General features: G+C 52.5%; 5 protein-coding genes across 5 annotated transcripts; 3 read left to right on the top strand and 2 right to left on the bottom strand.

Moving 5' to 3' along the window:
* Positions 1-1239: 1239 nt before the first annotated feature.
* Positions 1240-6321, bottom strand: PG994_010325 (uncharacterized protein; the record flags this gene model as incomplete). Its single annotated transcript, XM_066861734.1, has 6 exons — positions 1240-2588; positions 2644-4162; positions 4331-5222; positions 5342-5642; positions 5690-5841; positions 6095-6321. The coding sequence occupies 6 exons, from the start codon at positions 6319-6321 to the stop codon at positions 1240-1242; spliced, it is 4440 nt and encodes a 1479-aa protein (XP_066710844.1).
* A 6013-nt stretch (positions 6322-12334) lies between these two features.
* On the top strand, positions 12335-13198 carry PG994_010324 (uncharacterized protein; the record flags this gene model as incomplete). Its single annotated transcript, XM_066861733.1, has 1 exon — positions 12335-13198. One exon carries the CDS (start codon positions 12335-12337, stop codon positions 13196-13198), a length of 864 nt encoding a protein of 287 aa, XP_066710843.1.
* Positions 13199-13482: 284 nt separating this feature from the next.
* PG994_010323 (uncharacterized protein) lies at positions 13483-15192 on the top strand (the record flags this gene model as incomplete). Its single annotated transcript, XM_066861732.1, has 1 exon — positions 13483-15192. One exon carries the CDS (start codon positions 13483-13485, stop codon positions 15190-15192), a length of 1710 nt encoding a protein of 569 aa, XP_066710842.1.
* A 768-nt stretch (positions 15193-15960) lies between these two features.
* PG994_010322 (uncharacterized protein) lies at positions 15961-16593 on the top strand (the record flags this gene model as incomplete). The annotated part of the gene is made up of 1 exon (XM_066861731.1): positions 15961-16593. One exon carries the CDS (start codon positions 15961-15963, stop codon positions 16591-16593), a length of 633 nt encoding a protein of 210 aa, XP_066710841.1.
* Positions 16594-18280: 1687 nt separating this feature from the next.
* On the bottom strand, positions 18281-18922 carry PG994_010321 (uncharacterized protein; the record flags this gene model as incomplete). Its single annotated transcript, XM_066861730.1, has 1 exon — positions 18281-18922. One exon carries the CDS (start codon positions 18920-18922, stop codon positions 18281-18283), a length of 642 nt encoding a protein of 213 aa, XP_066710840.1.
* Positions 18923-26281: the final 7359 nt, after the last annotated feature.

Genomic DNA, 26281 nt, shown 5'->3' with positions numbered 1-26281 from the left:
ACCTTTATATAATAAACACATGTATATATGCATGCACACACATGAACAGCTAGCCTGAAGACACCGGCCTCCCTCGAAAGGTAACGCCAAATGTTTAGCTGTACGTTAAACCCGAAGCCCTCGTTATTGAGGGGGCTTACGTCGGTTGGGAGGCGGCGGCTTGTCCTTCTCCTGCTGTTTCTCGGAATTTGCTGGCGAGTGGAGAAGGAATTAAGCACATCCGTTAAGCCGCCGTCCGCTGTCATCAGCGCCGGCCCAACCGGTACCTTACGTGCTACGTTACGGCCGGACTGCCCCTATTCACCCTCACAGGCGAGAGAGAGCTCTAATTGATAATCACCAGACTCGCCAGTTAAAATACACTTACTGTCTGGATGGAACGGCCGTAGCCCTCCCTTACCGGCACAAAACCAAGATTATGACGTATCAGCCTAGATGTGGTGGTACACATAGTGCCTCCGACGTCACATCTACGAGATGCTTTTCGCAAATCACAACATTTCGAGGTCCAAGGACACATGTATAGAAGTTCATGATGCTTTCTTTAAATCCAGACAATTCTGATTGTCCGGCTCGGGCTCAGACACCGCAAGCCTGCAAATCGAGTTCAGGCTATGTACAGGCTAGATTCGTTTTCCTCGACCCATCAGGTCGCGAACCGAACGCCGTTAAACGTGAATCATGGTTCCTTCGCAGATGTTTCGCCAGGCGCTGTGCAACATGTCGCTTAATAACCTCAAATCCAAGCTGTCGTAAAAGGTGCCACTCAACGCCAAAATCTGACTTTCGCTCATTTTAGTGTACATCAAGTGTTGGGGAATCGCTGCTCGCCAGAAGAAGTGAAGAAGACAAGGAAAAGACTGCCTTTGCCACATCACCTTCAGCATCAACACTCGTCACTAGTGGGATGCTCTACCGTGCTTTTGTGTCGTCTAGCCAGCTCCGCACTTTTCTCGTATTAGACAATAGGAAATGGCGTCACGACCTCTCCCAGGAGACACGGAAACTCTGAGTAAGGACAGTTGGCCATTCAAGATCAAGAAACCCCCATAAATGCTCGCCGAAAGATGGTATCCGAACGTGGGTATGGAAGGAAAAAAAAAGGAAACAAGAAGAAAAACATGGGATATCTCCGCCGGAAATGGTGCTTATCTCATCGAGTCAGATATTCTCAACGGTATATAAAGCGAAAAATGGGCTCTTCAGATACGCGTGACCGCCACACGATCATGTTCATGCTCACATCCGCGTCTCGTCACGCAGACGACTCTTTGATCCTTGATGATGGAGCATGTTGTTCATCATCAGGGAACTTTCTCTTCGCTTCGTCTTGGCAGCGAAGTTTTGTTCATAGCCGGCCGGAGCCTGCTCGTATGCTGCTGGGTAGAGCGGTCTATCATACGCGGGTGGTTGTTTACCCATTACGGCAGGCTCGTAGGTCGCTGGCAGTCCGTAGCCATTGCCCTCGTAGGCGGGGCGGCTGCTGCTGTTGTAGAGGTGAGCACCGGTTGCCTGTGCCAGGTATTGCGGGTCATACATATTCGGACGTTGGGCTGGCTGTGCCTGATTCGAACGTCCTAGCGGGGGAGTTGGTGTTGAGCGCTGGTGCTGCTGCTGCACGTCTCCTACGCGCCTGTGAGGAGATGATGCCGCCCCGCCGGTACCAGTGGATGGCCGCCGAGGCTGGGGATCGACTGAACGCGAGTCCGAGTCGGAAGCAGGGGACGGGAGTTCGTACTCTTCGGGATCCATGCCGAAAATGCCTTCATAGTTCTGCAGAAGCAGGGCGAAGACTGGGGCAGGTATATTGAGTGTTGGAGAAAATACGATTCCAACGTTTCTGACCGTCATCTTGTTTACGTCGGAGTTGTTAATGATTTTGATGAGGAAAGCGATCAGGTACCGAAGTAGGGTACCGTTGGCTTGCGGAAGGTGCTGTACCAGTTCGGCCAGTGCCGCAATCTTCTCCGGGTGACTCGACATTTCCGTGACGGATAGGAACTGTAGATGTAGATCTCTCGTCAATATCGTCGTGGGGAGCTCACGCAGATACAGCTTCAATAAAGAGGCTACGGCGTGGATGTCGTAGTATGTCTCATCAGTCAGGAGATTGACATCGCCCTCAACATTGAAACGCTCCCGAAGCCCCTTGATAACGACATTCGACCCACTGAGTCGGAAAATACCCTCTTCCAGGATAGCGTTCTTAGAATCGAGGTATTGGATGCATCGGAAAACAACCGAGGGCAAGGGAACATTGACATCAACCGGGGGGCTGAACCTGACGGCGTCACCCAGCGATGAACCAAATACCTGATGCTGATTAATTCCACGAAGCTCAACACCTTGGACAGAGGATCCGACGCTGGAGCCGAAAAGCGAGTCTTGGTCATCAGTCGATGACCGTTGCTTGGGGCCAAAGCCGAAGAAACTTCGCTTCCTTTGCTTCTTTTCTTCCATAGTTGGTCCAGGTGCGACAAGCGAAGACTTGGACGGCATCTCTCGCGGTGCAGGGAGGCAGGGCTCTTGCTGGAGGTCCCATCCGTTCAGAGTCAGGCGTGGCAGAGTTCTTCCGTCGCGAAGTCGCACTATCAGGAGGGGCATCGGCTTGCTTAGTACCTTCATAGCTAATTCCGATCAGACCATCATCTTGACTGGAAGTGCGCACAGCCTGAGGCTTTGAAGCACTGCTCCTCGACTTCTTCCCGTTCGAAGCACTCCCGCGCCTATCAGTTTTGCTAGCCTCCGCATCGGGGTCACGGTAGTCAATCCAGCGCAGCAACGTGTCAACCCATTGATCGCGCTCGCTGTCGCTCTCGGCGCAAAGCACATGTTTGACGTGGCTGGTAGAGTCCTTCTTCTTCGGCTCCAGCACCAGGAAAGCATGTCGATACTGGTTGTCGAGCTCCTCGTTATTGGGACCGCGCGCAGGGGATCCATCTTGGGTTTGCTGCGACTGCTGCTTTCCGATCTGGGCATTCTGTAGCTTGATGGTACCTAGATGCGCGCCACCAGGAGTCTCGTAGTATTTCAGAAGAGGCCCATCAAGTACAAAGAACCGGGCTTTCCAGCCACCGAAGTTCTTGCCTCTCTTGGTCAGATAGCCGGTTTTAAACGGCCGTCCGCCTGCACCCGTCTTCTGGGTGCTTGTGTCGACCTTGGCCTCAGCAACTGATCCGGTATCATCCGAATTCGGAGGTAGGATGTTGGTGGATAGATATTTGCACAATTCCAGAGCAGTCGGCGTGTCTAATGGCGTGTTCAATGCTTCCTCGAGATACAGATTCAAAGCAATGCGCCTGGCATCTAGTTTAGCGGGTGCGTGCCCTGTGAACAAGGATCGATCTGGTGTTCTGCTGGTGAAGGCTTGGCAATTTTTCAGTCGCTGGTCAAGCTTGCTGAGCGACGCAATGTCCTTCTCGACACGCCAAAGCTCCCCTCCTTCTGACCGTAAGAAGACAGCCAAGGTAAACACAGGGTCCTCCTCTAGCTGAGTGAGCGAGATCAGACTGGCTCTTGATGGCTTCATGCGAGACGAAGCAACCTTCACGGTAATGGAAGGAAGAGCATTCGGAGGCAAGAGAAGATCAGGGTACTCCTCAGTGACGAATCCCTTATAGACTTTAGTCCGCTCTGTCGGGCTATCTAAAGCTGCCGTAGGGCTGGTTTGAACTGGGTCAATTCTCAGCTTCGAAACACTCAGCGGTGCGGGCACGGATCCAGGTGAAATTGAAAGATTGGAGCCAGACGTGTTGGGCGGGAGGGGAATCGGTTGCCGGGGGGCGCGTGGCGAAAGGTGGCCCGCCGTCGCTCCAACTGATCTGGGTGACAGAGGAGGCGACTGGACTTTATCGGCTGGTCGAGGGCTGGCGGGAAGTCCAGGACTCGGTAAAGGGGCTGTTAGGTAGTTCTTCTGATCGTCTCCATTAAGCACGCCAGCAAGGGAGGCGGGTGCATAACTGGGAGGAGGGGCGAGTTCCGCCGTAGAATTTACGGGTGGTTCGAATTCGGCCTCCTTTGGAGTCCCTTTTTGGCTTCCCTTCTTACTCTTCTTTGACAAGCTACGCCTCTCTGCCTCTTGTAACGCCAACATCTCCCTCACTCTATCGTCTTCCTCCCCTCGTGCGCCTTCGACCCCGTTTCTCAGGTATGGGCATCTCATCTACCCCCAACAAAGAGTCGAAATCCGAATCTGTATCGTTCTCTCCCTCCTCTGGTGAGATGGAAACTGGCAGATTACCCTTTTTCAGTTGCAACGGCGCAGGCGGAGGCTTGCGTGGAGGCGGGGCAGATGGCGGTGGGAAGTGCTCAGAAGGGGGCTCCCCGCAACCTTCGAAGCCTTGACTGGCGGGGCAGGAGGCGGCATACTCGGAGGGTCGCTTGGGGGGCTTCGCGCAGGAGGCAAGCCCACGCTCATGGGGATATCCTCCCTTTCCTCAACAGCCTTCTTTGCCGCGTCGGCTGCGTCTGCCACACGCTCCTCCTCTTCATGATCAAAGTGGCCAAGAGCATGTTCCGACGGTTTAGGCATCGCATGTGACGGGTTGAGGAGCTCGCCGACTGCTGATGTAGGCCCATTGGACATCTGGTCAGCAGGTGGTGTAATCGGGTACGGCGCCATGGCCATGTCAATGGGAGAGTGCTTCACGCTGTCCGAGTCTAGGTTAGAAGGCGAGGCTGGCACTTCAGCGGCTTCCTGCACAGGGACAGCATTGACGTCCAGGCGAGGGATAGCAGGCGCTTTCGATGACGATGAAGGAGCCTCGTAAGTGGCGCTCGAAACAGCCATTACCTCCTTCATCTTTTTCCGGTACTTCTCCTTGTCTTTCAGGGCCCGCTCGAGGTCCTTATTCAACCCCAGAATCATGGCTCTCTGCTTGTCCACTAGCCGCCAGAGTTGGGCATTTTGTTGCGATTGGGATTGCTTCTCCTTGAGCAAGTACTGAATCAAGGATTCGGGACTGCCAGCTGTCTTGATCAGACTGGCGACCTCGGCCGGCCCAGGCAGGGCGTCAGCTGAGTTTTTCGAGGACATCGTCGACGCTGACGAGTCGATAGAGGCCGTCCGCGGCGCTCCTTGGATCTTTTCGACCTGGGCTGAACTTGAGCCACCCGCCATGGTAGGCAACGAATTGGCGGGATGGCCAAGGGAAGGCGTCGCGGTCACAATAGGCTCGGAGAGACTACTGGTGTCATTCGGGAAGAACGGTGCGTGAATCGATCTGTAGATGTTGCCTATGTTAGACTATCCGTGTATACTAGTGTGGTGTAGCTAGTATATAGTGTGATTCGGCTCAACCCAAATCTTCGGGTCCCATCGCAAAGTGAAGGAAGTACGAACCCTGGGAGAGGTGTAATTGGCGTCGCTGGAGGAGACAGTTGCCCCTGTATGAACGTATTCTCGAATGTGCGAGACCGCTTGAGGTTGAGATGCCCTATACGGGCAAAGGCTGTTTGTTGTGCTGGCCTTCTCAATTCCTGCGTTCCTGGCGATGGCGGGAACGAATCATGAATAAGTGGTGAAAACGCTGATCGGTTTGGGCTGGTGCTAGGTGGGGAGAAATAGCGAAGTTTGTATTCAGAGGACTGGGTGCGGCTCTTCGTAGCGACCTGGCGGAAGGCGGGGAATTCGAGTGTCAGCGCTTGATCTCGAAGAATGTACTGTATTGTATTGCTTCTTCCCACTGACTGGGCCGGAAGATTGTTAAGTTGGGCTGGGCTGGTTGCACACGTCTCTGGTTGCAGTACAGCAGCGCCCAAAGGGAGAGAAGCTGCTTGGGGACAGTGTAGAACTCGAACCCTCCAAACGAATCAAAGAAAACGAGTTTGCTGTCACGCAGCCTATGTCGCGAATAAAGAAGGAAAAAGCAGTCGGCTGTGGAATGGCAGAAAAACAGAAGGAAAAGACTGGCCGAAGAAGCAACCGGTTATGCGGGTCGCAAGCCAGGAACAGGAGCAGGAACAGGGTATAGGGTAGTGTAGGAGTGTAGGAGTGCCAGTGGGAGTGCAATGCTTGGTGCAAATGCTTTCTCTGCCAGCAGGTGATGGAGAATATGGTTGATGACAGGATGGGTGGAGGGAGGGATGTGCTTACTTTGTGCCCAACTGCGATACTACCGGCGAATGGCTGTCAAAGTCGAGAGCAAGAGGGTCACTGTCGGGAAGCACGAGGTTCACCTGCTGAACTCTACCAATGGTCGGGCTGTCCTGGTCGGGAAAGTAAGTCGAGTAGCGACGGGTGTCCTGGTCAGGGAAATAGGTCGAGCGACGAAGGTGAGAGGGCGATGGGCCATCGCTACAATGGAGCGCATGCTGCGACATGGTCCACAATGCCTGCCGCACTCTCTCTTCCAAGGGGACTTAACCCTCCGACGACCAATTAATGATGCGGAATGTTTGAGGGTCAGAGCTCGGCTCTGCAAGGGGTTTCGAGACGTCCAACGGTCCTCTCCAAGGTGGGCGGGCCTGCTCAACGTCGCATGTATTTTAAAGTCGCTGCTGTGGGATGCCGAAGGTTCAAACACGCAGGAAAGGAGGTAAACAGACGTATAAAAGAATGAAGTGAGTGATAAGGTAATGAACGTATAACAAAGTCGAGTGGGATGGATGCCACTCAGCTACTTCTTTCAGCTGTCCCCGAGTTTTTGTTTGGCTTGTAGCAAGCAAGCAGCGATACAACTACCAAGACAACTGGGTTGGAAAACACACAACTGAGCACTATAAGACAGCAGCTTCCTTACAACTCGTGAGCAACAAAGAATCAGGAAGTTGAGAAGAAGAACAGGACGATTTCCCAAAACGGTCCTCTTCAACAGTTATTACATTCTCGAAGACCATTCTGCAATCGCAGCCGTACTATTGCTGTAAATCAACCGACCCCGTGGCTAGGTAATTACATGAGGTTTAGTCGCAGCGCAAATACACAGTCAGTGCCACTAAAAGCAGATTGCTCTCCAGCACCGGGCTCGATTGGCAGGACGGATATGGCTAGCTCTTTGCGTGATCAGTCACGATAGTGTCTCCTTCATGGACTCATCAGTTCTGCAATGTGTGTGTGCACTGACCGGAGATAATACCGGACCTCAAAGGGAGTGTCAGAATATACTTTAGGTACCTGTGCAAACGACATGTGTAGGCTACTGCATTCCTTGATGCCAATCCCAATGACAGGTAGTCAGTGGCGAGTAGCCTTATACCAGTGTGCCGGCTGGCATATGGTTAATCTAGATCCAGCACCAAAGAAACTTTTGTCAAACAGCAGCACACGGACTTCGCAAAGTGAGGGCCTGCCTAGGGCGCCACAAAACGGAGCTTAGCAACTTGCACCAAGTATAGCCAATATACATGATACGATACCTTACATACTGCTACATAGATGCATCTACATGCATATGACTTATAATACCTAGACTGAACAACCAATGCCAACTGCTTGCAGAAGACAAAAGGCGTTCCAAGGTGGATTGCACATGCATCTGGCTGAACAGGACTGATTGAGATCTGAGACTGACTGATGACGACGAGAGACATTTCTTTCTTGACAGGTGTAGCTATGAGCTACAGAAATAAGACGCTTCGCAATATACTTTAACGGTCGGCGCCTGGGAAGCCTTCCTTCGGCCCTGATGTTTTAATTTACCTCCTTATTTACAGATTACAGACAGCCGGTCTCATCAAACCGCCTACTAGAAGCAGGAAAAGGTGCATGTTGTACCTATCGCTTGAGTGGTGTGAGTAGGTACGTGTAGCCAATTGATTTGAGGCGGAGAGCTCGACCACAATAACTAGCATGGGGCTCCCTGTGCCTGCAGGAAGCTATTTTTGACGGGCTCTAATTGATATTCACATTTGGATTTCCAGCTCTCAGGGTAAGTAGCGGAAGGGGAAAAGTCGACAGGGTAGGAAGTTTTCAGAAGACCGATCTCAATCTGCGCATGTGCAAGCTAAAATGCATAGGTTAGTTCTGTCTGGTTGATGCAAATTTCAACCTCCTCCTTGGTGATATCAGTCTCCTGGGTAACGTTACTCATATCAGACAGATGAATGAATTGCAATTATTGGTACAGCAGTACATGCATCCCCCGCATCTCTAAGCCGTGCTTGAAAGCGTACCTGCAGAAGCAGCCGCCTTGGCCACCCACCCGTGATGCGGTCTGATCATATGCAGGGGAACGGGGATTTCTTTGCCGGGCTGGCGGCCTGACTAACAAAACCACAGTAGGTATCGCATCACTGTCGAAAGCAGTGTAAATCGTGCCACCTCATCTTTGCAGTCGAGTGAGTAGGTAGGTGTGTATCCGTATATCAGTATTTCCAGAAAAAAAAGCTAAAAGAAAGGCCCATGTCACGTCACTCACTAAATCGAAAAAGCTCGGATTCCTTAGATTGATCACATCAGTTTCCGTACGATGTCCCCCAAAATCTTCCGAGAGACTCAAGGCGGCTCTCCTTTGGCCAAGACTGACCCTGCCCTCCTGCTGAGGCTGGTTCGCTGCTATCTGCAGCCCCCAAACTGTCCTAGAGAGCCATTGCTTTTTACCACTCGAAGACTGCTTGCCAAATACTGGGATGATGCCCGGCTGTCGATCATATCTCCAAGATGCACGGGGTAGATTGCGAAATCAAAAGAGACCCACTGGACTATGTGGATGCCATAGAAACTAATCTACTACTATTATGGGCTACTGTGCGGAGAGCTCAGCTCGATGATTCGCGCAATATTCAATCCTCTGAAGAAAGCACGGGGCAACAAGTCTGGATTGTATCACACATCCATATCTATATCTGACTGAGGGCGACAAATCAGGAAATAGCCGCCGGGCAGCAACCTGGAGAGCAAGGGAGCCGGCATTTGCTGTCACCGGCCAATCACCGCTCAGCAGACTGAAGGCGGGTGAAGGCGGGATATGGCGGTGTGACTGGAACCCCCTTCCAAATACCACGGTATTGCCTACGTCCTGCTATCCTGGTTTTCTGCCTCGATATGATATGATTGTGTTGGAATCGAATGCCACCGCTCGAGATTACTGTGCTGCAGCAGTCTGGGTCCGTCGTAACAGTTGCTATCTTAGCACTAGGCTAGCACAGCTATAGTTGCGTTATAGTGATCATGCGCCTGTATCTGTATGGAACCATAGCGTCGACCCTTACTCAGGGGTGGACCTTTCGAGCCTATGGAATCCAGGACCACGACACTTATTAATATCTCAAGTAATTAGTAAGAAGAGAAATACACGCCGCCACACACATAACGGAAGCCTGTGCGTGTTTGTCAATGCCGCCGCCGCCTAGATATGTAGATACCGTGCGTGCGTCTCTTGACTCTGTCAGTTGAAGAGCATCCAGTTACGTGTAGACTAGGCGAACGACCGGAGAAGCGCTGCGAGATGCCGGCAGATCTACTACATAAGCAGCCAGGTCCCTTTTCTTGGCCTTTGCCCCTTTTTGATAAGCCACGCATGCCTAGAGCCAATCAGAGCTGGTGGGTATCCCTCTCAAACCAAGAGGGTTCGCTCCATAGTCATGAGCGACGTAGAATCTCCCAGTATCCTCCCTCCGCGCCTCTCTTGAGGACCCTGGATAGACACGGAGAGGGGAATACCCGTGCTATGATCCGCGAGGCAGCTGCTCGATGGCACGACGATCTGCTCGGGCCCTCAGCCTCGCTCTCTCTACGTATGCGTCGCAACAAGACGGGAGCCATCGGTCGCCATTTAAAGAATGCCAATCGCCCCCCAGCCTCGCGGAAGCATTCGGGGCCTCCGCTACGCCAGCCTTGGGCTTGGGGGAGATCATGCTAAGGAATATTTCCCGTAGATTCGATACGCCCGGAGCACGGGGGTTAAACGTCCCCAGTCTGAAGAGGCGCGCGCAGAGGCATCAGCCCATCTCACCTGGCATTGTAGCTCTAAATAGGGCCATCAGACACTCCAGATGGCCCTGTCGAACCCTCCATCATCCATGGCAGCCTTCCCGAGGGCTGTTCAGCGCACTCGAACGATGTGCGACCCTAATAAATGGAGGACCCAGGTACTGTAGCTGCAAGGCCTCCTGTCTGTTTGAAGCGCAATGTACACAGCTGCTATAATTATTTACCGAGAGGGCTCTCAATACCACCCAACCCCAGCACCCCGCCCACTAACAACACCCTTCGGCGGCCGCAATACCACCTAACGCCAACCCGCCAGCGGTCCGGCATGGGCAAGCGCATTGCTACAAGCTTCAAACCAGCGGGGATGATCGTCGAGAGCGGAGGCGTATTGTTTTACCAAGGCCATTGAATGGCCGTTGAATGTTCATGCGAATATCAGATGACACCTTCCAAGAAAAGAATATGTGGGCGGACGCTGGCAGCTCAGTGCGAACTACCGTAAGCCCAGCTTACCACGGGCTTTGTTGTTGTTGGCTTGCATTGAATCTTCATGGGAGGCTAGCATACGTTCATGAAACGGCGAAACAAAAAAGGAAAACGCCTCATGACGAACTGGCAAAACCCGACGTAGGGTTTCGGGTTGGTTTCAGAAGGAGAAAACCCCAGCTTGGGCCAGCATGCCGTCATTCCTCGCAGCCGCGTCTGCATCGCCAATTGATTGCAATGCAACGCAGCACACACATTCATCAAGTCCCCGTGCCGATATGCAAAACACCATGGTGATATGGACCGTTATGCTTCTGGGGGAGTGCCGTCCATCAGGAACTCCACTATGGGCTATGGACCCTATCGCTCGCAGGTGCTGCACTGCAACTGGGTTAGAACGGGGCCGTTTTCCCGACTGTCGCGCAAATCTTGGCACATGCAAATGGCTCATGGGTCCGGATAGGCGAAGGTCCCGTCCATGAAGAAGACCTACAGCAGAGAGAGCAGAGAGAGAGGCAAGGTGAGCCCTTCTGCCTTTCAGCACGACCGACCTGTCGTCCGATTCGTGCGGCCGGAGTGGATGGATTCCGCTCCGCATTGCCCATGCAGGTATCAATCGTGTATGATCCATGATCCCATTCACTGCAGCTGTCCCGTTCTTATTCCCGTGATTCCGACTGCCCTCGACCTGGACCTGCTCGATCCAGGCCTACGGTAGGATACCACCATGCTGGAGTATATAGCATGGTGGTGCACAGAAATGGCACGATATGTCATCTGGCGGTCAGAGTAGGCCTACCTAGCTCTACTCTAGCCGTCGGCAGATACCCCTGACCAGGCAAATTGTACGGTAGTAACGGTCCCCTTCCCATCTGAACTTCCTAGTCATGCTACCTTATCTGAATCGCGAGCTTAAAGTTTATATTTCGGCTGTGTTCAGGGCCAGTTAAGCTTTTCTACCACAAGTTAAGATGATATTCTGGCCAGGAACGCGACAAACTCAGTACATAGGCAAACCCCATGTGGCTAGCTGTGCTCGTTTGATCAAGAGCTGATGATCATCGTGGAGTTCGAACTTCGTTTCATGAATCGTTGGGTAGACGAACCAGGTCACAGGTTGCGGCGCGGTTAGGATTGATTGCCCACTCCTTGTACGAACGAAGGGATTTTGTGCTGGTGCAACTGGGAGCAAAATATACCTACTCCTATTGTATACGCTTCCTTACGTACAAGGCCAATAAGAGTTGGTGGTTCTAGAACAAGCGGCCGACCTCACGGCTCAGTAATAAATCTTGAGCTGACATATGAACTATAACACTACATTCATTCCTGTGCTACGTCTCCTCGTCTTATCGAATTTGTATGCTAGATCCGTAGACTGATCGTACTGTTTTGGCGGAGTATGCTTTCATTCATAGGAAAGCCCCAGCTTTGAAACTTGTGCTCTCGCCTCAGTCGACTGCCTACCTTAGTTGCTTGTAATGCCATCGTTCTGGGCAGTTTCTGCCATTATAAGGGTATGTTGGTGAGTAAAGGGATGAACTTCAAACTGTGACAAAGTTGGTACGGTGGTTCCATATCGACGAATGTGAACCAACGTTCCCTGGGAGCCAACCCTCATTCTCCTATCTCACTGATGAGCTTCAACAGCGGTGGTATTGGCTTGCAACCGTGGTCCAGAGAAAAGTGTATCTGCGTACCATGAGAATCTCAGAGCATATATACCCAAATAGACTATACCAATGGATACCCTCAATGAGTCAAAGATGATGTTGGAAGTATAAACTCCCTTTAGATTTCGAGCTGACCACTGTCAACTCCATTCGGAGAAAGGGAAAAAAAGGGCTCTTTGAATGCAATAAGAGCTCAGAAACTGCGGACGATGTACGTTAGTTAGGATAGACAGCAGACAATACACTCTTCTTCTTCTTGGTGTCTTTTCAGAGATCGTTTTATGAGAATCGCTCCCTCGCAGTCATGAATCGAATCCCCAACCGATCGACCGGTATGGAGCACCAAACGCGGACGGGGTGTCGCTACACTATCGTCGGCAACTTTCACGACCTCTCGTCAAGGCCGCGGATCGTCATCGAGCCGATCGACAACCACCACCCCCGAGGAGTGGACGCCGGTGTCCTTGCCGTCGAGACCATCCGGCTAGAGCGCATGATCCAAGAGGAAGTCGATCAGATCAACGAAGACCGAAAAAGGGAAGATTGGTTCGACTCCCAGTCCGATTGGGACCCGGAGGAACAGGCTTGGGCTCGACTACCAGGTGTCCCGCCCCCGCTGCTGATCCGAAGGCCTACTCGTCTTGACCGAAAGGGTGAGCCTGGCCAAGGTCAGGAAGAGGCAAAGGCTCCCGTACGGCAGGTGAAGAGTGACATTGCTCTACGCCAGCCAGAGGACAATCATCCAGCCACGGTGCGGAGGGTTCGCACCCACAAACACCCATTAAACCACCACCACCCGGTGCATGGACGCAGACCTGCACATGGACATCACCACAAACACGGCCAACCAAAGCACGCCCACGGTCACCAATTTCAACCCCATCATCCTCATCACCCACTAGCTCACCACCAAGGAAATCATAACACGCACGGAGAGAGCAGCCGAAAACAACACAATCAGAGCGACAATATGCAAGTTGCTCGGCAAAGAGGGTTGCCACCCCAAGCCCTCAAGGAAGACCACCATCCCGAGCTTGAGCTTCTCGATGATTTATTCTCTGATGACAACAGCCCCGGCATGACAAGAGTCCCACGCCTGACAAGCCTGTCCAACAGCACCGGCCTCCCCAAAGACCTGTCATCCGTTGGGTGCACTCCTCAAAAGTAAGGCTTGCTCGACACAACCCGCCACGCCCACAGCGGCCGGCCTTGCGTCGCACAGAAACGTATTTTGAGGATCTCCCCAAACGTGATGCTTGGCATCACGGCAAGAAAGCTGTGAAGTTCTTGCCGTCACCACCTTACAAAGGGGGCAAGAGTGGATATCACACAAACACCACTCGACATAAGAGGGAAGGAAAGTCAGACACAGTCAGTTGGGCCGAGTCGGAAGCTTCAGATCAAGAGACGTCGCAGCACAACGATGAGCCGAGCTCTTGCCACGGTGTGGCCATGCGGTCTCCTTATCCAGGCGGCCGACCTTCAGCTGGCGCCGGTAAAACACCAATGCCACGCAGGTCGACGTTCTTCATCGGACCTGGCAGCCACAGCACTGCTTCCGACTCCAGCACTCCTCGTGCTGCCATCACCACCACTGGTAGGAGTATCGAGGACGAAGCCGCCGGCAACCCACAACGAGAACAACCCACTGCAGCTGACGGCGACGACGAGGAAGGCGAGATGGAAAATCAGACAACCCCGAAAGCCCAGTCACCACGACAGCATGTTCTATCTCATCCTTCAAACCATCCCAGAGGTGGTAGCCCACGAGTACCTAGTACGGCTGGCAAATCAGACGAAGAGCACCTTGATATAAAGGAGCGGCTGCGTCGTCAGATAATGGCGGAAGACAACCAAAACACCGTCTGTTCCTCATCTGACTACGACGACGACGATGAAGCAAACACGAAAGTGCAACTAGCACAGCAACGACGACAAGCAGCCTATGGTCCTCCTCCAAGGCCGTACAGGGCCGAAAGCCCACAACAAATACCTAGTACCGCTAGCAAACAGGACGAAGAACCTCTCGACATAAAAGAGCGGCTGCGTCGTCAGATGATGGCCGACGACAACCAAGACGCCATCTGTTCCTCCTCTGACGACGATGAAGCAGACGCGAAAGTGCGACTAGCACAGCAACGACGACAAGCAGTCTATGGTCCTCCTCCAAGGCCGTACAGGGCCGAGAACCCACAGCAAGCCACTGCTGCTAGCCGAGGCGGCGAAAAACAAGAACAGCTTGACCTCAAAGAGCAGCTCCGACGCGCCATCACGAGCGAGGACAACGCACAGGCTGTTGGTTCTGATGATGAGGAGAGCGAGACCGACGACCAGGGATCCCCCAAAGCGCGATCTCCGCCACCAAGTCTACAACGGCATCAAAAGCAGCGAGCACCGGCTGGTCCCTCGAGCAAGTCCAAGGCCGGCAAGCAACCCCTCTATACGATCTCCGCCAAAGAGGGCAACGCGCCGTCCCCCATCCAGGAAGAGGATGGGGACGAGGATAAGGCAGCAGCACGAACTATTCCTACTGCCCCTAGTTTCTCTGGACGCGAGAGCAAGCCCAGCTCTCTGCTGACGCAAAGCCTCATGGCCCAGAGAGCCGCCGCTGCCGGTAACATTAACAAAGCCCCTGCCTGGCTACCCACGCACCACCATCTCCCCCACGAACAGTCACAATTTCCCCTCACGGTCTCAATGCACTTCCAAGCAAAGGACGCCGCGAAGCGGGGCCTTCCCGAGGTTTTGACCACCGTCGTCCACGACGTGCCCGCGTTGCTGAAGGCGCAAAAGCAGGAGACGCAGAAGTCGCTGCAGGAAATGGCGCGTTACACTAAGATGGGCCGTCGAACGGGCCTCCCGCTGCGTAGGATCGAGGAGGAGGATGACAAGAAGAAGGAGGCATACGACAAGAAGAAGCAGGAGGACACTAAGAAGAAGCAGGCGGACGCCCAGAAAGACGACCAGAAAGGGAAAGCTGCTAGAGCAGCAGAAACAGACTTCACTGCTGCTGCTGCCGCTATTGCTGGTGGTGGTGCTGCTGACAGTCACCCTCGCCCACCGCCCAGGGCCTACTGTATCGGCAGCCACGTGTCGGATCATCGAAAAGATTATTTGCGGTCGCAGCCGATGCCCAAATACGGTTGGCATCCTCAATGGTGAAAGAGGGAGGAGAGACGGAGAGACGGAGAGATCATGTCGTCTAGGATACTGGCGGCAGAGTGCCGACCGGTTTGTATATTGCCATTGTAGGTTGGCAAGTTTCCATTCCATCCCAGGACGAGGAGTTATGGAGCTATGGGTAGGAGTTGGATGCCACATTTGGCTTGTTTTGTTGTTGCGATATCGGAGTTTGGACGGAATTGCGTGAAGCATTTGGATACCCTTTGATTTCAGAGGAGTTATGCCGCAGAGGATCTGCACGATTGGATTACGACCTTGCTGGAATCACCAGTGGAATCAACAGCGAGTCAGCCTGAATGATGTAAAGATATATCTGCATCATGTTGTAAGTATTCCTCCCCATCTTATTGCGGCGTGATGTGATGTGATGTGCCTAAGAGAAGAGAAAGGAGAGAAAAATAGAAAATCAAAAGGAAGTAAGTATACAGGCACAGAAGAGAGGTAAGGTATTAGGAAGCAGCGATCAAGTACGGGACCAGTATACATCGACAGGCGAAGGAGATCATCAAAGTAGGTATCTCGCACATACTCAATGTAGTAACATAATACATCGTATTGTATTCTCATCGTAATGACTATCATGGAGTGAATCGCGGAAGTATCGCATCAGGGGGTATTATTCTCTTCTCAGTAGTAAACGCCTTCCTACCACGCCAAACGCCTGTTCTGAAACTCCGTAACCTACGGCAGAACCATCGCACACATACGTTCGCCTATAACGTCCAAAGCTCCAATTTCCGTTGTGTCATGAGCCTTGACACTTCTCCTGTCTTCATATCATCGTGTTTCTTTCCTCCGTTCCCCATTTCAGTGCCACTGGAGTTGGGTAGGCCCAGCTTGGTTGCAGTCCTGCATGCCCGTTGCCCCTCTAGGACCGAAGGACTTCCATCCACGTCGGCCACCCCGGGCGTGACGCTTTGCAACGCCGCCACCACCATTTCGTCGTCTTCCCATCTCAACTTTGGGCTTGACCTTATCCTTAGCTCCGATAGCACGAGCGTACTCCTGGCCCTCAGTCGTCTTGACGTACGACTGGAACATCGGTTGACGGTGCAGCTTAGGTGCGACCGCCTCGCCGGCATCGTAGAGCATCTTCCACAACGCGGCGTGCCACTCGTGGCGGTTGGCGAGCTTGACAGCGCGGGTCAAGGAAGCGAGGTGGGCGCGCTCACGCTCGCGCTCCTGGCTCTCGGGGAGGTCGCCGAAGTATTGCGTCAGGTCTTCGGTGACCGCTGCAGCTTTTGTGGCTGCGATGTCTTTCATGGCGTCGATGCCGAAGTTGTGGCCGATAAGCCAGATCTTGACGCAAGAAAGGTACGACATGTGGAGCTCCCATTCGTTTTCACGGGTCCAAGCTGTAGTCCTATCGTCAGTAACTAGGCCACGAGCACGGATTGTATTTGGGTGGCATCGCAAAACGTACAGCCGCTGTAGCACACCTCCAGGGTGGCATAGAAAACCTCCGACGAGTCACATTCGGAGAAGGTGGGTACGCTGAAGACTTCGGGTTGTGAAGTGTCGTGGTCTTGCAGAATAGCACTGAAGACCGTGGATTCTCGCATGAGGGTATGGGTGTTGCAAGGGTACTCGAAGTTTTTGTATTCCAGAAAGACATCGTCGATGTCCGTAGGATCATCCTCATTATTTGTAGAGGCCTCGTTCTTGACAGTGGGCGTGGAGTGTGTCTCAGCATCACCGTCCGTACCGATATCAATGTCAATGTCGATGTCGATGTCGACATCCAAGTCATTGTCGGATTCGTCCGAAGCCATGGTTACATCCTGAGCGTCGACCTCGCTGAAGGGCTGTCCGTTGATATCGACCCATATGCCAGTCGGTTCTTGAGGACCGAACCCGGGGCGGCCTTTGAAGAAGGGACTGGGGATATATTTTCCGCTGAAATCGTACATGGTGACTTGTCCGATGTTCGTGAAGATGATGGAGATGTTTTTTGGGGGGGGGGGTTGGTGTGTTCTTGGTAGATGCAATGTGACTAGGACGAGTGGTCGGATGAAAATATGATGTTTTTGATCCTGTTGATGTGATGTGCAAAGGAACAGTGAGCGAGAGAGAATTTTGTCCGATGAGGTATGATGTTTTGGTCCTGTTGATGTGATGTTGCAGGGGGAGAGGAATTCCCTGAAGGTTATTGACAGCCCGAGAAAGTAGATGGGTGCAGCTTCGAGCCTCGAATCCTTGTGGGCACAGATCAAATAGAAAAATAGACAATCAGGACAATAGGACGTTTCGCCGTTAAGAGCCTGATTGTTGTTCCACTTCGTCAAGTGGTAGGTTTGTGACAATCCAGGTTCTGGACGAGCGAAGGGTCGGAGAATAGGACGTTCTGGTAAACACCAATTCCTGTATGCCCCAATCAAAGTGGGAGAAGATCCTGATTGGGATGAGTCGAGCTTCTCACTTCTCACTTCCTGATCACCATCTGCTCACCTTCATGTTACAGGACTTTTTCTGCCCAGCCTATTTCATATTCATGTGTACAGAAGAGCATCTTGAACGACACATCCAGAGGGCAGTCTTCCACACAACTGATCGTCACACAGGCAGGCGTATTTAACGTTCATGTATTGATGGCTGAATCATCAATAAGAGTGATACGATGATATTTTCCATCACAGTCACAGTTCCATCGGCCAAGTCAAGCTTATCAAGTTCCACTTGATGGCAATACACATGCATCTCTGTCGTTCGGTACTCGAAAGACAGGATCACATTATCTCATCTGTGATACAGTAGAACAGCGAAGTGAGAGAATCTGATATATTCAAGTAAATCCATTAACAAAAGGATCTGCCCTTAAATACGTGCAAACGTACGCTTGCTCGACCGAATAACGTAATAATGGTTGACCCCATAATGTACGACCTCATCATCACATCTAGAATATATGACTTCAAAGACACCGCCCCCGTGCCGTTCCCCAAATAAATACCGCAATACGCCATCAAACTCCTTGCTCCCTAGTCTGTCCCACACACGACGAAACCCTTCCAAAAACATAAGACTCGTTAAGCGTAATAGACATAATCCACCCGACACAGGTCACCATCTAGTCGTGGTGATAGTAGCGTCGCCGCCGCCTGTCCTCGACGATGATCTCACGCTCCTCGCTCCGCCTGCGGGGCTCGAAGCGACGAGGCGCGTCCACGTAGCGGAACGTCTCATACTCGGGCTCGACCCGGACGGGGTAGGGTACGGGCACGCGGACGGGGACGAGCATCTCGCGCTCAACATAGACCTCACGCTCGCGGCTGTCGTAGCGGTCATGGCTGTGGCCGCGGCTGTGGCTGCTATGCGAGGATTTGGAACTCTTGGCCTTGTGCGACTTCTTGCTGCGCGGCGGCTTCGAGTGCGAAGGCTCCACGTCGACGGCGATGACCTCGATCTGGTCGCACTCCGGCGCCGGCGACGGGGAGCGGCACGGCGGAGGCGGTGGCAGCGGCTCAGGCTCGGGCAGACATGGTGCTGGGGGTGGAGGTGGTGGAGGTGGAGCGTGAACAATGATCGGCGCTGGCGGCGCTGGTTCTGGCAAGCAGGGTGGTGGAGGCGGAGGGGGTGGAGGAGAGGGTGCTGGGACAATAGTGGTGATCCTCTGCTTGACAGTCTTGCTGCCGTTGAAGGGAGGCTCAAGGTACAGCACCTTCTTGTGCTTGTGGTGCCTCTCCCTCCGTGGCGCTTCAGTGGTATACATGGTTAGAGTGATGAACTTGATTGAAATTTGCAGTCTGTTGGTGAAGATGGAAGTGGTTGAAAAGGTGCGGAGGAGTTTATGCAAAGTAGTGGTTGGGAAGGTTATTATGCCCACCTGTTGAGATGTAATAGCAGAGCATGTCGGTCTCGGCAGTCTGGCGTTACGATTCCAAGGTTCTTTAGCGGTCGGACCGTTTACGTCACCGTCTTGGCTGTGGCCCAGGCGCTAGAGATGCAATTGCAGGGTGCCAGGGCCCAGAATCACGAGAAAAGGTAACGGAGGATGGATCGAAAACTTGATGGAAGAAGCGATCAAGCAAGGGAAATCTTGAAAGTTAGAAGTAGATGCGCATGCGACAAGACCACAGTGGCGATGGAATTAGGTGTTGAGTGTCAGCTTTCTATCAACAAAACCCCAAAACCAACCCGGGGCAGACAGGCAGGTTATATATCTGTATGTAGACTCGTCAAAGGACCCTGCCACGAGTCTACCGGGACGAGGGACGGCAAAGTTGGATAGAATGAAACCCATGCTTGATATCTGGCACCCGACCACCCCACACTTGCTGTAACAGAGAAAGCATATCTGCATGTCTAAGACCTTGATCCAGAATGCCCTCTCAAGCGCGACTTGAGGCCATCACGGCCAACCATTCCTACCCCGGTTGGGTGAATTGGGCAGAGTGGCTATTGGCTAGCCGAGGCCACACGGGGAATCAGGGAGGGTCGCTAAAGAGGGCTGGAACCATGGAAGTTGAAGGGGTGCCCACTGGCGATTGTGCGGGTGCATCTTTGAAGTTTGAGCAGATGACGTTGGGCCCGCATGACCCCCAACAAACAAAGGTCGGCCAACCCTCGATTCTTCGAACCTTCGAACCTTCCAACAGCCGTCGGCTCCTGCCACTTGGGCGAACTGCACAGGCCCGCTGATCTTACCTTTTGCGGTTCCCTGCAGTCTGTACGCCATTGTTTTTTTTTCCTACCTTCCTTGCCCGCCCAAAACACACCGTTCACAGTAAAACATTCCGACGATTTGGGCGAGGCTGATATCTGGCACATGTCAGACCCTGGACCCTGAACTGCACGACATGGCCCAGCCTGGTTCGTTGGGTGATGTGGCATCAATCACTACGACGTATAGGCGATTTGGCGATCGCGCCTTTTTGCCGATATCCACACTGGGCTCCCTGGAGTGTTGACCTACCAGGAAGGACCCTGGCCAATGACCGAGCCCAATTGCCAGTCCTTTGGGGTAAGGCTGCAAAATGGATGGCGGTGCTGCTGCTGCTCCATTTGCAATGATCACGTCCAGAGATCACGATGCTTTTTTGGCCCCGTCGCCGTCAGCTTGTCCGACGTGGTACGCGTAGCACTTTGGCAGCCGTCGTATCTGCATGTACACTGGGCAACGGAACCTCTGGACCCCGTGGTGTTGCTTCTTCAACGCCAACACACCACTATACCGAGGAGAGGCCTGCCATATCCGGTGAGGAGGCTGTGGCATCTTCCTCGCGCCCGGTGGCGATATATGGGCATTAACGCAGCGACCTGCGACCGCGTCCACAAAACCCAACCAGATGCGTTTCTGGCACCGATGCTTACACGGTAGAATGCTTACGGAGGATAGCCGCATACAGGAGAGATATTTCCTGGCTGACTTCCCATGGCTCACCTTTACGGGCAGTCTTTCTCTTGACGCGTAACAGTCCCCGTGGCTTTTGATGCCATTGCTGCCCAAACATATAGATTCTTATGGCCACGGCGTATGAGGCGCAAAGTCGTGCGCGACTTGAAATCCCGTCTCTTTCTCTGGTGGTCTAGAGTTGTAGCAAAACTCCCGACCTCCGCTGTGCCATTGGAATTCGGGCACGGGGCCCTCCAGCCCCGTATGGGCCCTCGGCAGAAGGCGCATCCGCAGAAGCCACGTCGGGGGAAGTGAATAGTCTGCTTGGGCTGCGATGTTTCCAGAAGGATCTATTCGTACATTATACTCCACTGATGGACACGGCGTATTACTTATTCCATTATGAATAGGACGTCACAGCTAAGTACAACCATTCGTTTTGATGAGTATAGATCCACCGCATCAGCAGCTCGAATCTTGGGCCTGGTACGCACTATAACTTGATAGCATACAGTGAAACTCCATGAGGGGTAGTAGTGCATCTTTGACTCTACATATTCGCAGTGGCTGGAACCTGCTTGCTGGGCGGTTGTCCCCCGCATCATCTGCCGCTGCTCAAGGGGTTCGTGGTGACGTCGACCTGCTTGCTTGCTGTTGATTCTATCTAGGTGGTTCCCTGTCAATCAGGGGTTCGCTCACCCTTGCCACGTCACAGAACCTTCCATTCCCATGGAGAAAGGGGCTATTACTGGCGAGGAGCGCTTTCCTCGCGAATGACACCCTCAGGGTCCCGCCCAGGTTGTTTGCGGTAGTACGCGACTGGTGCAGTTCCGGGCCCTGCCTTACACAAGATGGGTAGGGGTTCTGAAAATCCTGGTCGGGGATCTTGATCTTGTCTACACAGAGAACATGGTCATCGAGCGGCCGAGCATGTGTAAGCGTCACATATTATAACGTGTCATGGAGGTCATGGCTCGATATATCGTCAAGACGGTATGATGCATGCCAGCAAAGTGAGCGGCACATTGTTTCCCACTGCATACTTGCAGAGATGCCTTATACTTGCAGAGATGCCTTCACCGTATCGCGCGTTCTCCCAGACGGCATTGCTAGCACTACTTAATTTGCCAGGCTACCCGCCATTCTCTGTTCAATGCCTTACTGTGACCCTATGCCGATGTGACGATGCCTCTTCCAGTGTATGCCAAATGAACTTGGATTATCGAGTCTCTTGCCAGCTTTCAACACGTCAGTGTCACTGACCCCTACATAGTAGGTATCGACGCTTGATTCTTCTCATCTGGCTGCCATAAAGGACCCTTCCTCTTTGCAGCCTGGTGTCCGGCATATGTATGCAACCCTTCCAAGTGAAACCACAGCGTAGTCGAATCAGCAGATGGGTGACGTTGTCGTGCGTCCCTCTTCCTTTTCTTATTGAACAGACTTTACTAAGCCCTATATGCTGTTCGATGGCATGACTCATGTCATCGATGGAAGGACGGAAAGAAACACGTTACACACCCGTAGGGGGAGCACAGGTTCATCATGACGGTGTGACTGATGTCCATTGGAGTCAGTCAAGAGGAGCCGGCAGTGAGTAGCATGCCATATACCCTTTCGGAGGTTGCTGACAGCAAACCTGCTGCGCCGACTTGACGTTAAGTAGCTCAATCAACCAGTCACAACATCATCCCCAGCCGTTCGGCCATTCTCATCTCGCTGCCTTCGTCCATGTGCTGTGGCAGTAGCCTCGTTTCATGATTGGATAGACTCGGGGTGGCTTGCGCTGACCGCTCTTCAATCTCCTTGCAGGTAGAACTATCAACCTCGATTCATCCCCGAAGTTTTTCAGTAGTCGTGGCACATTCGGATAGTCGTAGTGGAGACTCTCTTCATAATGCATCCGTATTGCCACATGTTGGCTGTGATAAACTGCCGACGCAAAAGGCGCTGTACGTCTGGGGCATGATAAGCCCGGGCCGTAGCAGCGCCCGTCGTGTCCCTTTTACGGCCAACACCTGAGTTGTGGCAACCCCTTTCCGACATGAAAACAGACTCCAAGATTGAGCAAAGACGTAACTCGATCTCGATTTCGCCGAAAGCGCACTGCTGTTCTCTTACCTGACTAGTCGTGATCGGATCGTAGTGTTGTCTAACCCTCGGTATTGAAAGCTTCCTTTTGCTCCATGGATCTAGCACGCGAGGACATTGCCAGTCTCAAGTTCCGTACTGCGCAGCTGACTTCGTAGGCTCACTTTGGACTACACGGTCCAATCCAATTGTGATGCTGTAGTCCCAAACGCATTGCAAAGCTGCTTCGCAGGATACGGGGAAAGATGATGGCTTTGGTGATGCCAAAGACTTGGCCTGTCGCAGCCTTCAATTGAACATGACGATACGCTACACCAGCGTATGTTGAACTGCTATTATCTGTCTACCAATCTTCCGGTGGATGGCTTGATATTATGCCATAAACTGTCTTGATCGATATGGTGGCCAAGGACCCAGTTGATGGTATGAATGAGGCTGCTCTATTAGCGTACATTGCTTCTCACTATGCCGCGCGATGGCAGTCGTTGAGAATGGCAATGTCATAACGGCATGTTCTTTTTGCTTCGAAAGTCTCTTGGCATCTGAAATTGAGTAGTCTCAAACGACTATGACTAGATAGTGTTGTGAGTCAGGCTGGACTCACCGGGTCATCGAATGTACATCAAACGCCGTCCTTCGTTAAGTCCACCAGAACGATCGACTTTTCCAAAAGTACCAAGTTATAGAGGATAATGAGTTTATATTCTTCTTTCTCACGTCTGTCTGGTTGGATGGAAGCATATAGTTACCTAGTTAAGGCTCTTATCTGCTAGAACAGTCCGAAAATCTCCCACGTCGGACTGAGCAAGCATAGCGTAAGCCATTTTGGCGTTGCTAGATTTCAGACACGCCTTAGAGAACTGAAGCATAACTGTCATTATCATCGGTGATCCAAAATGATATGCTATCCCTTTAAAAGGCTGCAACGCTGCCCTCTACCGGAAACCCCGTATATGGGACAGATCATGAGTTGTTTGATACGGCCGGGACGACGTTTTAAACGTCCGACTAGCTGGTATTTAATTGGACAGATTGACTTTGTTTTAATTTTTCGGGACAGTCGTTCATTTGTAGAGAGCATTATACGGGGGGGCAACGCTACAGTTTTCACAGGGATAGGGGGTTGGCAGCCATGGACGTCCTACTGCGGAGCACGCTCGCTTGAGATATTCGTGAGGAGCACTGAGAGTCACCCGCTCCCGACCGTTGATAGATAAGCCCGCGACTTCGTATCGGGATGATACGCGCTCATTGAAGCCTCCGAGCTATAGTTCTACCAAGAGATAAGAGGAGGGATATTGTCTGGGGATCCTTTGAGATATGGTTACGGAGGCTAAAAGGGGCGTTGACTAGGCCTGCCTGTATTGCCCTCATTGCTAAGCGGCCTAGAAACAGGTCATGCAAGATGCGATGGCAGTTAGGACATACATTCAGGTACGGAAACGATGACTTGCCACTAGCAAAGGCCTCGGCAATAATGTATGGATGTCGATGATGGCCAGAAGACCTCCTCGATGCTTCCATCACACATCATGGGCGGCACTGGAGCGCGGGACTGGACGCTCAAACGGCAGAAATATGCCCGAGAGCAGGCAGCTCATGTTTCTGTTGCAAGGTGGATGTAATAATTTCCATCGCAGGTTCAACGGACACATCTGCAGAGAGCAAGTGGTACTGGTATTCACTGCCAGTACGAAAATCGAAACACACGCCTTTGCCGGTGCGAGATACAGAACGCTTTAGCCTCTTCTCTGTCACGGATCCATTCCTAATTCACTGTGTATTCTGATCCATGGCAGTGATCCTAAGTAAACACGTTCATGGGCACAGACAGCATGGGGTTGGGTGGGTGTGCCGGGGCCGACACTTTCATCTAACTGATACGTTGACGTTTTATAGAGCCGCCCACAACGTCTCGAGGAGTATGCAGCGATCCTATCCTATGTACAGGCAGCGATAGTGGCCTCCACTCTATGAGTACCTAGGGACAGCATAGGGAGAAACTCATGCCTCTCTCACCTTGGTTCACTTCGTCGGTTCTCAACCACTCGATTTAGCTGATAGATCCATCCCCTTTCCGGCGTCGTGTAAGGGTAGGAAAGGCTCATTCCACATGGCTACATGGATGGTCATCTTAGTTGGCTAGGGGCAACAGCTTGTGCGAGGGGGCCGCGTACATACGTTAGTACATAAATGCGTGTTCGAGACGATAGCCCTGTGTGTTCCCTCACCAAATACATCCACTTACTTACACGCGACTTACATGTTATTGGCCAAGGCAACTCCGATGGACTCTCGGCCACGAGGAATGTCTAGATCGAGACCCGGTTATCTTTGGAAGATGGGCTAGAACAGACACGATCGTCGCCAGCTATGCCACCACGCAAGGCCGATTATCAATATGTCGTTGCCGTGGCCAGTAGAGAGAGAGGCAGAGCTCGTGGGATCCAGGGGTTGACTCTATCACAGCCATGTTATCACCCTCGCCGCTTTTGCAAGCCATTCAATTGCTGCTAGCTGCTGCTCTGGTCCCCTGTCCATGCGGGTCGAGGGGCTCATTCTCCGCCACAGGAGCATGCGCACTCCCTCCGAGCCTGGGTGTCTGAACTCCGAGAGCGAACACGGTCGCTCGCTGCTCCGCATAGCCAAAGCAGGCAGCAGCAACAAGGCGTCTAGATAAGGTAGACCACGTGAGAGAGGGAGAGAGAGAACTTGCGCCGCAATAGATAGAAGTGGTGTGAAGGAGAGAAAAAAGGGGGCTCGGGCCGCCTCGACTGTTTACCAGCCACCACTACACACTCACACACCCACGCGCAGCCTGCGCAGAGATAACCAGGGACAAAGAAACGGCCATTTTCGGACAACTCGCCTAGGGGCCCTGGAAGGCGAAGTTATCGCCATCTTCATTCTCGTCGTTGACTTATGGGTTGAACTACTAACCAACTGCCCACCCTGGTCGCACGCATACGTGAACCACAGATATCCGTTAAGTCGAGGGAGATGAAAGGCCCCTCAAAACTTGGTCAGACTTGGTCAGTTACCCTGTCGATAACATGCCGCTATAGCACAATCCAATCTCGAAATGGGTGGCCCAGAAGTGGTCCATCCAGTTTGGCAGAGTACCTCCTACTCCGCAGGCAGTAGTGGGATAAGTGGGTAATCGCGGTTCCTATTTTTTTCGCAGTCCCCTGCGTGTTGTATACATGTAGGGCCGGGATGCCAAAGCTGCAGTACTACGATGCTTGACAGGCAAATACCGGTTTCACGATACCCGAGCCCCAACGTTGCGAGTTACCCAACAATAGCAAGATTTTGGTCGCCGGAGTCCCCAGTCCCCCTACAGCTCCAGTTGACTGGTGTCAGTACTCCGTAGTGCCACTGCCTCCTTAGGTATCTACAAAGACGCACTTTGTAAGCATGCGCTGGATATCCTGGATTTGCGACTGTTCTATGAAGTTGTTCCGACAGCTCGAAACCGCATTGGATGCAACTTGAAGTTTCAACGAACCCAAAGATTGGAGGGGGAGATTAGGTTCTGTCATCAGCGCCAGGGATAGCACGAGCCATGGCCCATGGGTGCACCGGAGAATTATCACCGGCCACGACAGAACAAAGGACACACTCTACTGTAATATCGAGACGGAA

Source organism: Apiospora phragmitis, assembly GCF_038363925.1.
Source record: "Apiospora phragmitis strain CBS 135458 chromosome Unknown utg000010l:1.0-9815664.0:1.0-9183399.0, whole genome shotgun sequence".
NCBI classification, from domain to species: Eukaryota; Fungi; Ascomycota; class Sordariomycetes; order Amphisphaeriales; family Apiosporaceae; genus Apiospora; species Apiospora phragmitis.
The sequence above is the reverse complement of the archived record's forward strand: the minus strand, read 5'-3'. Positions and strand labels throughout refer to the sequence as shown.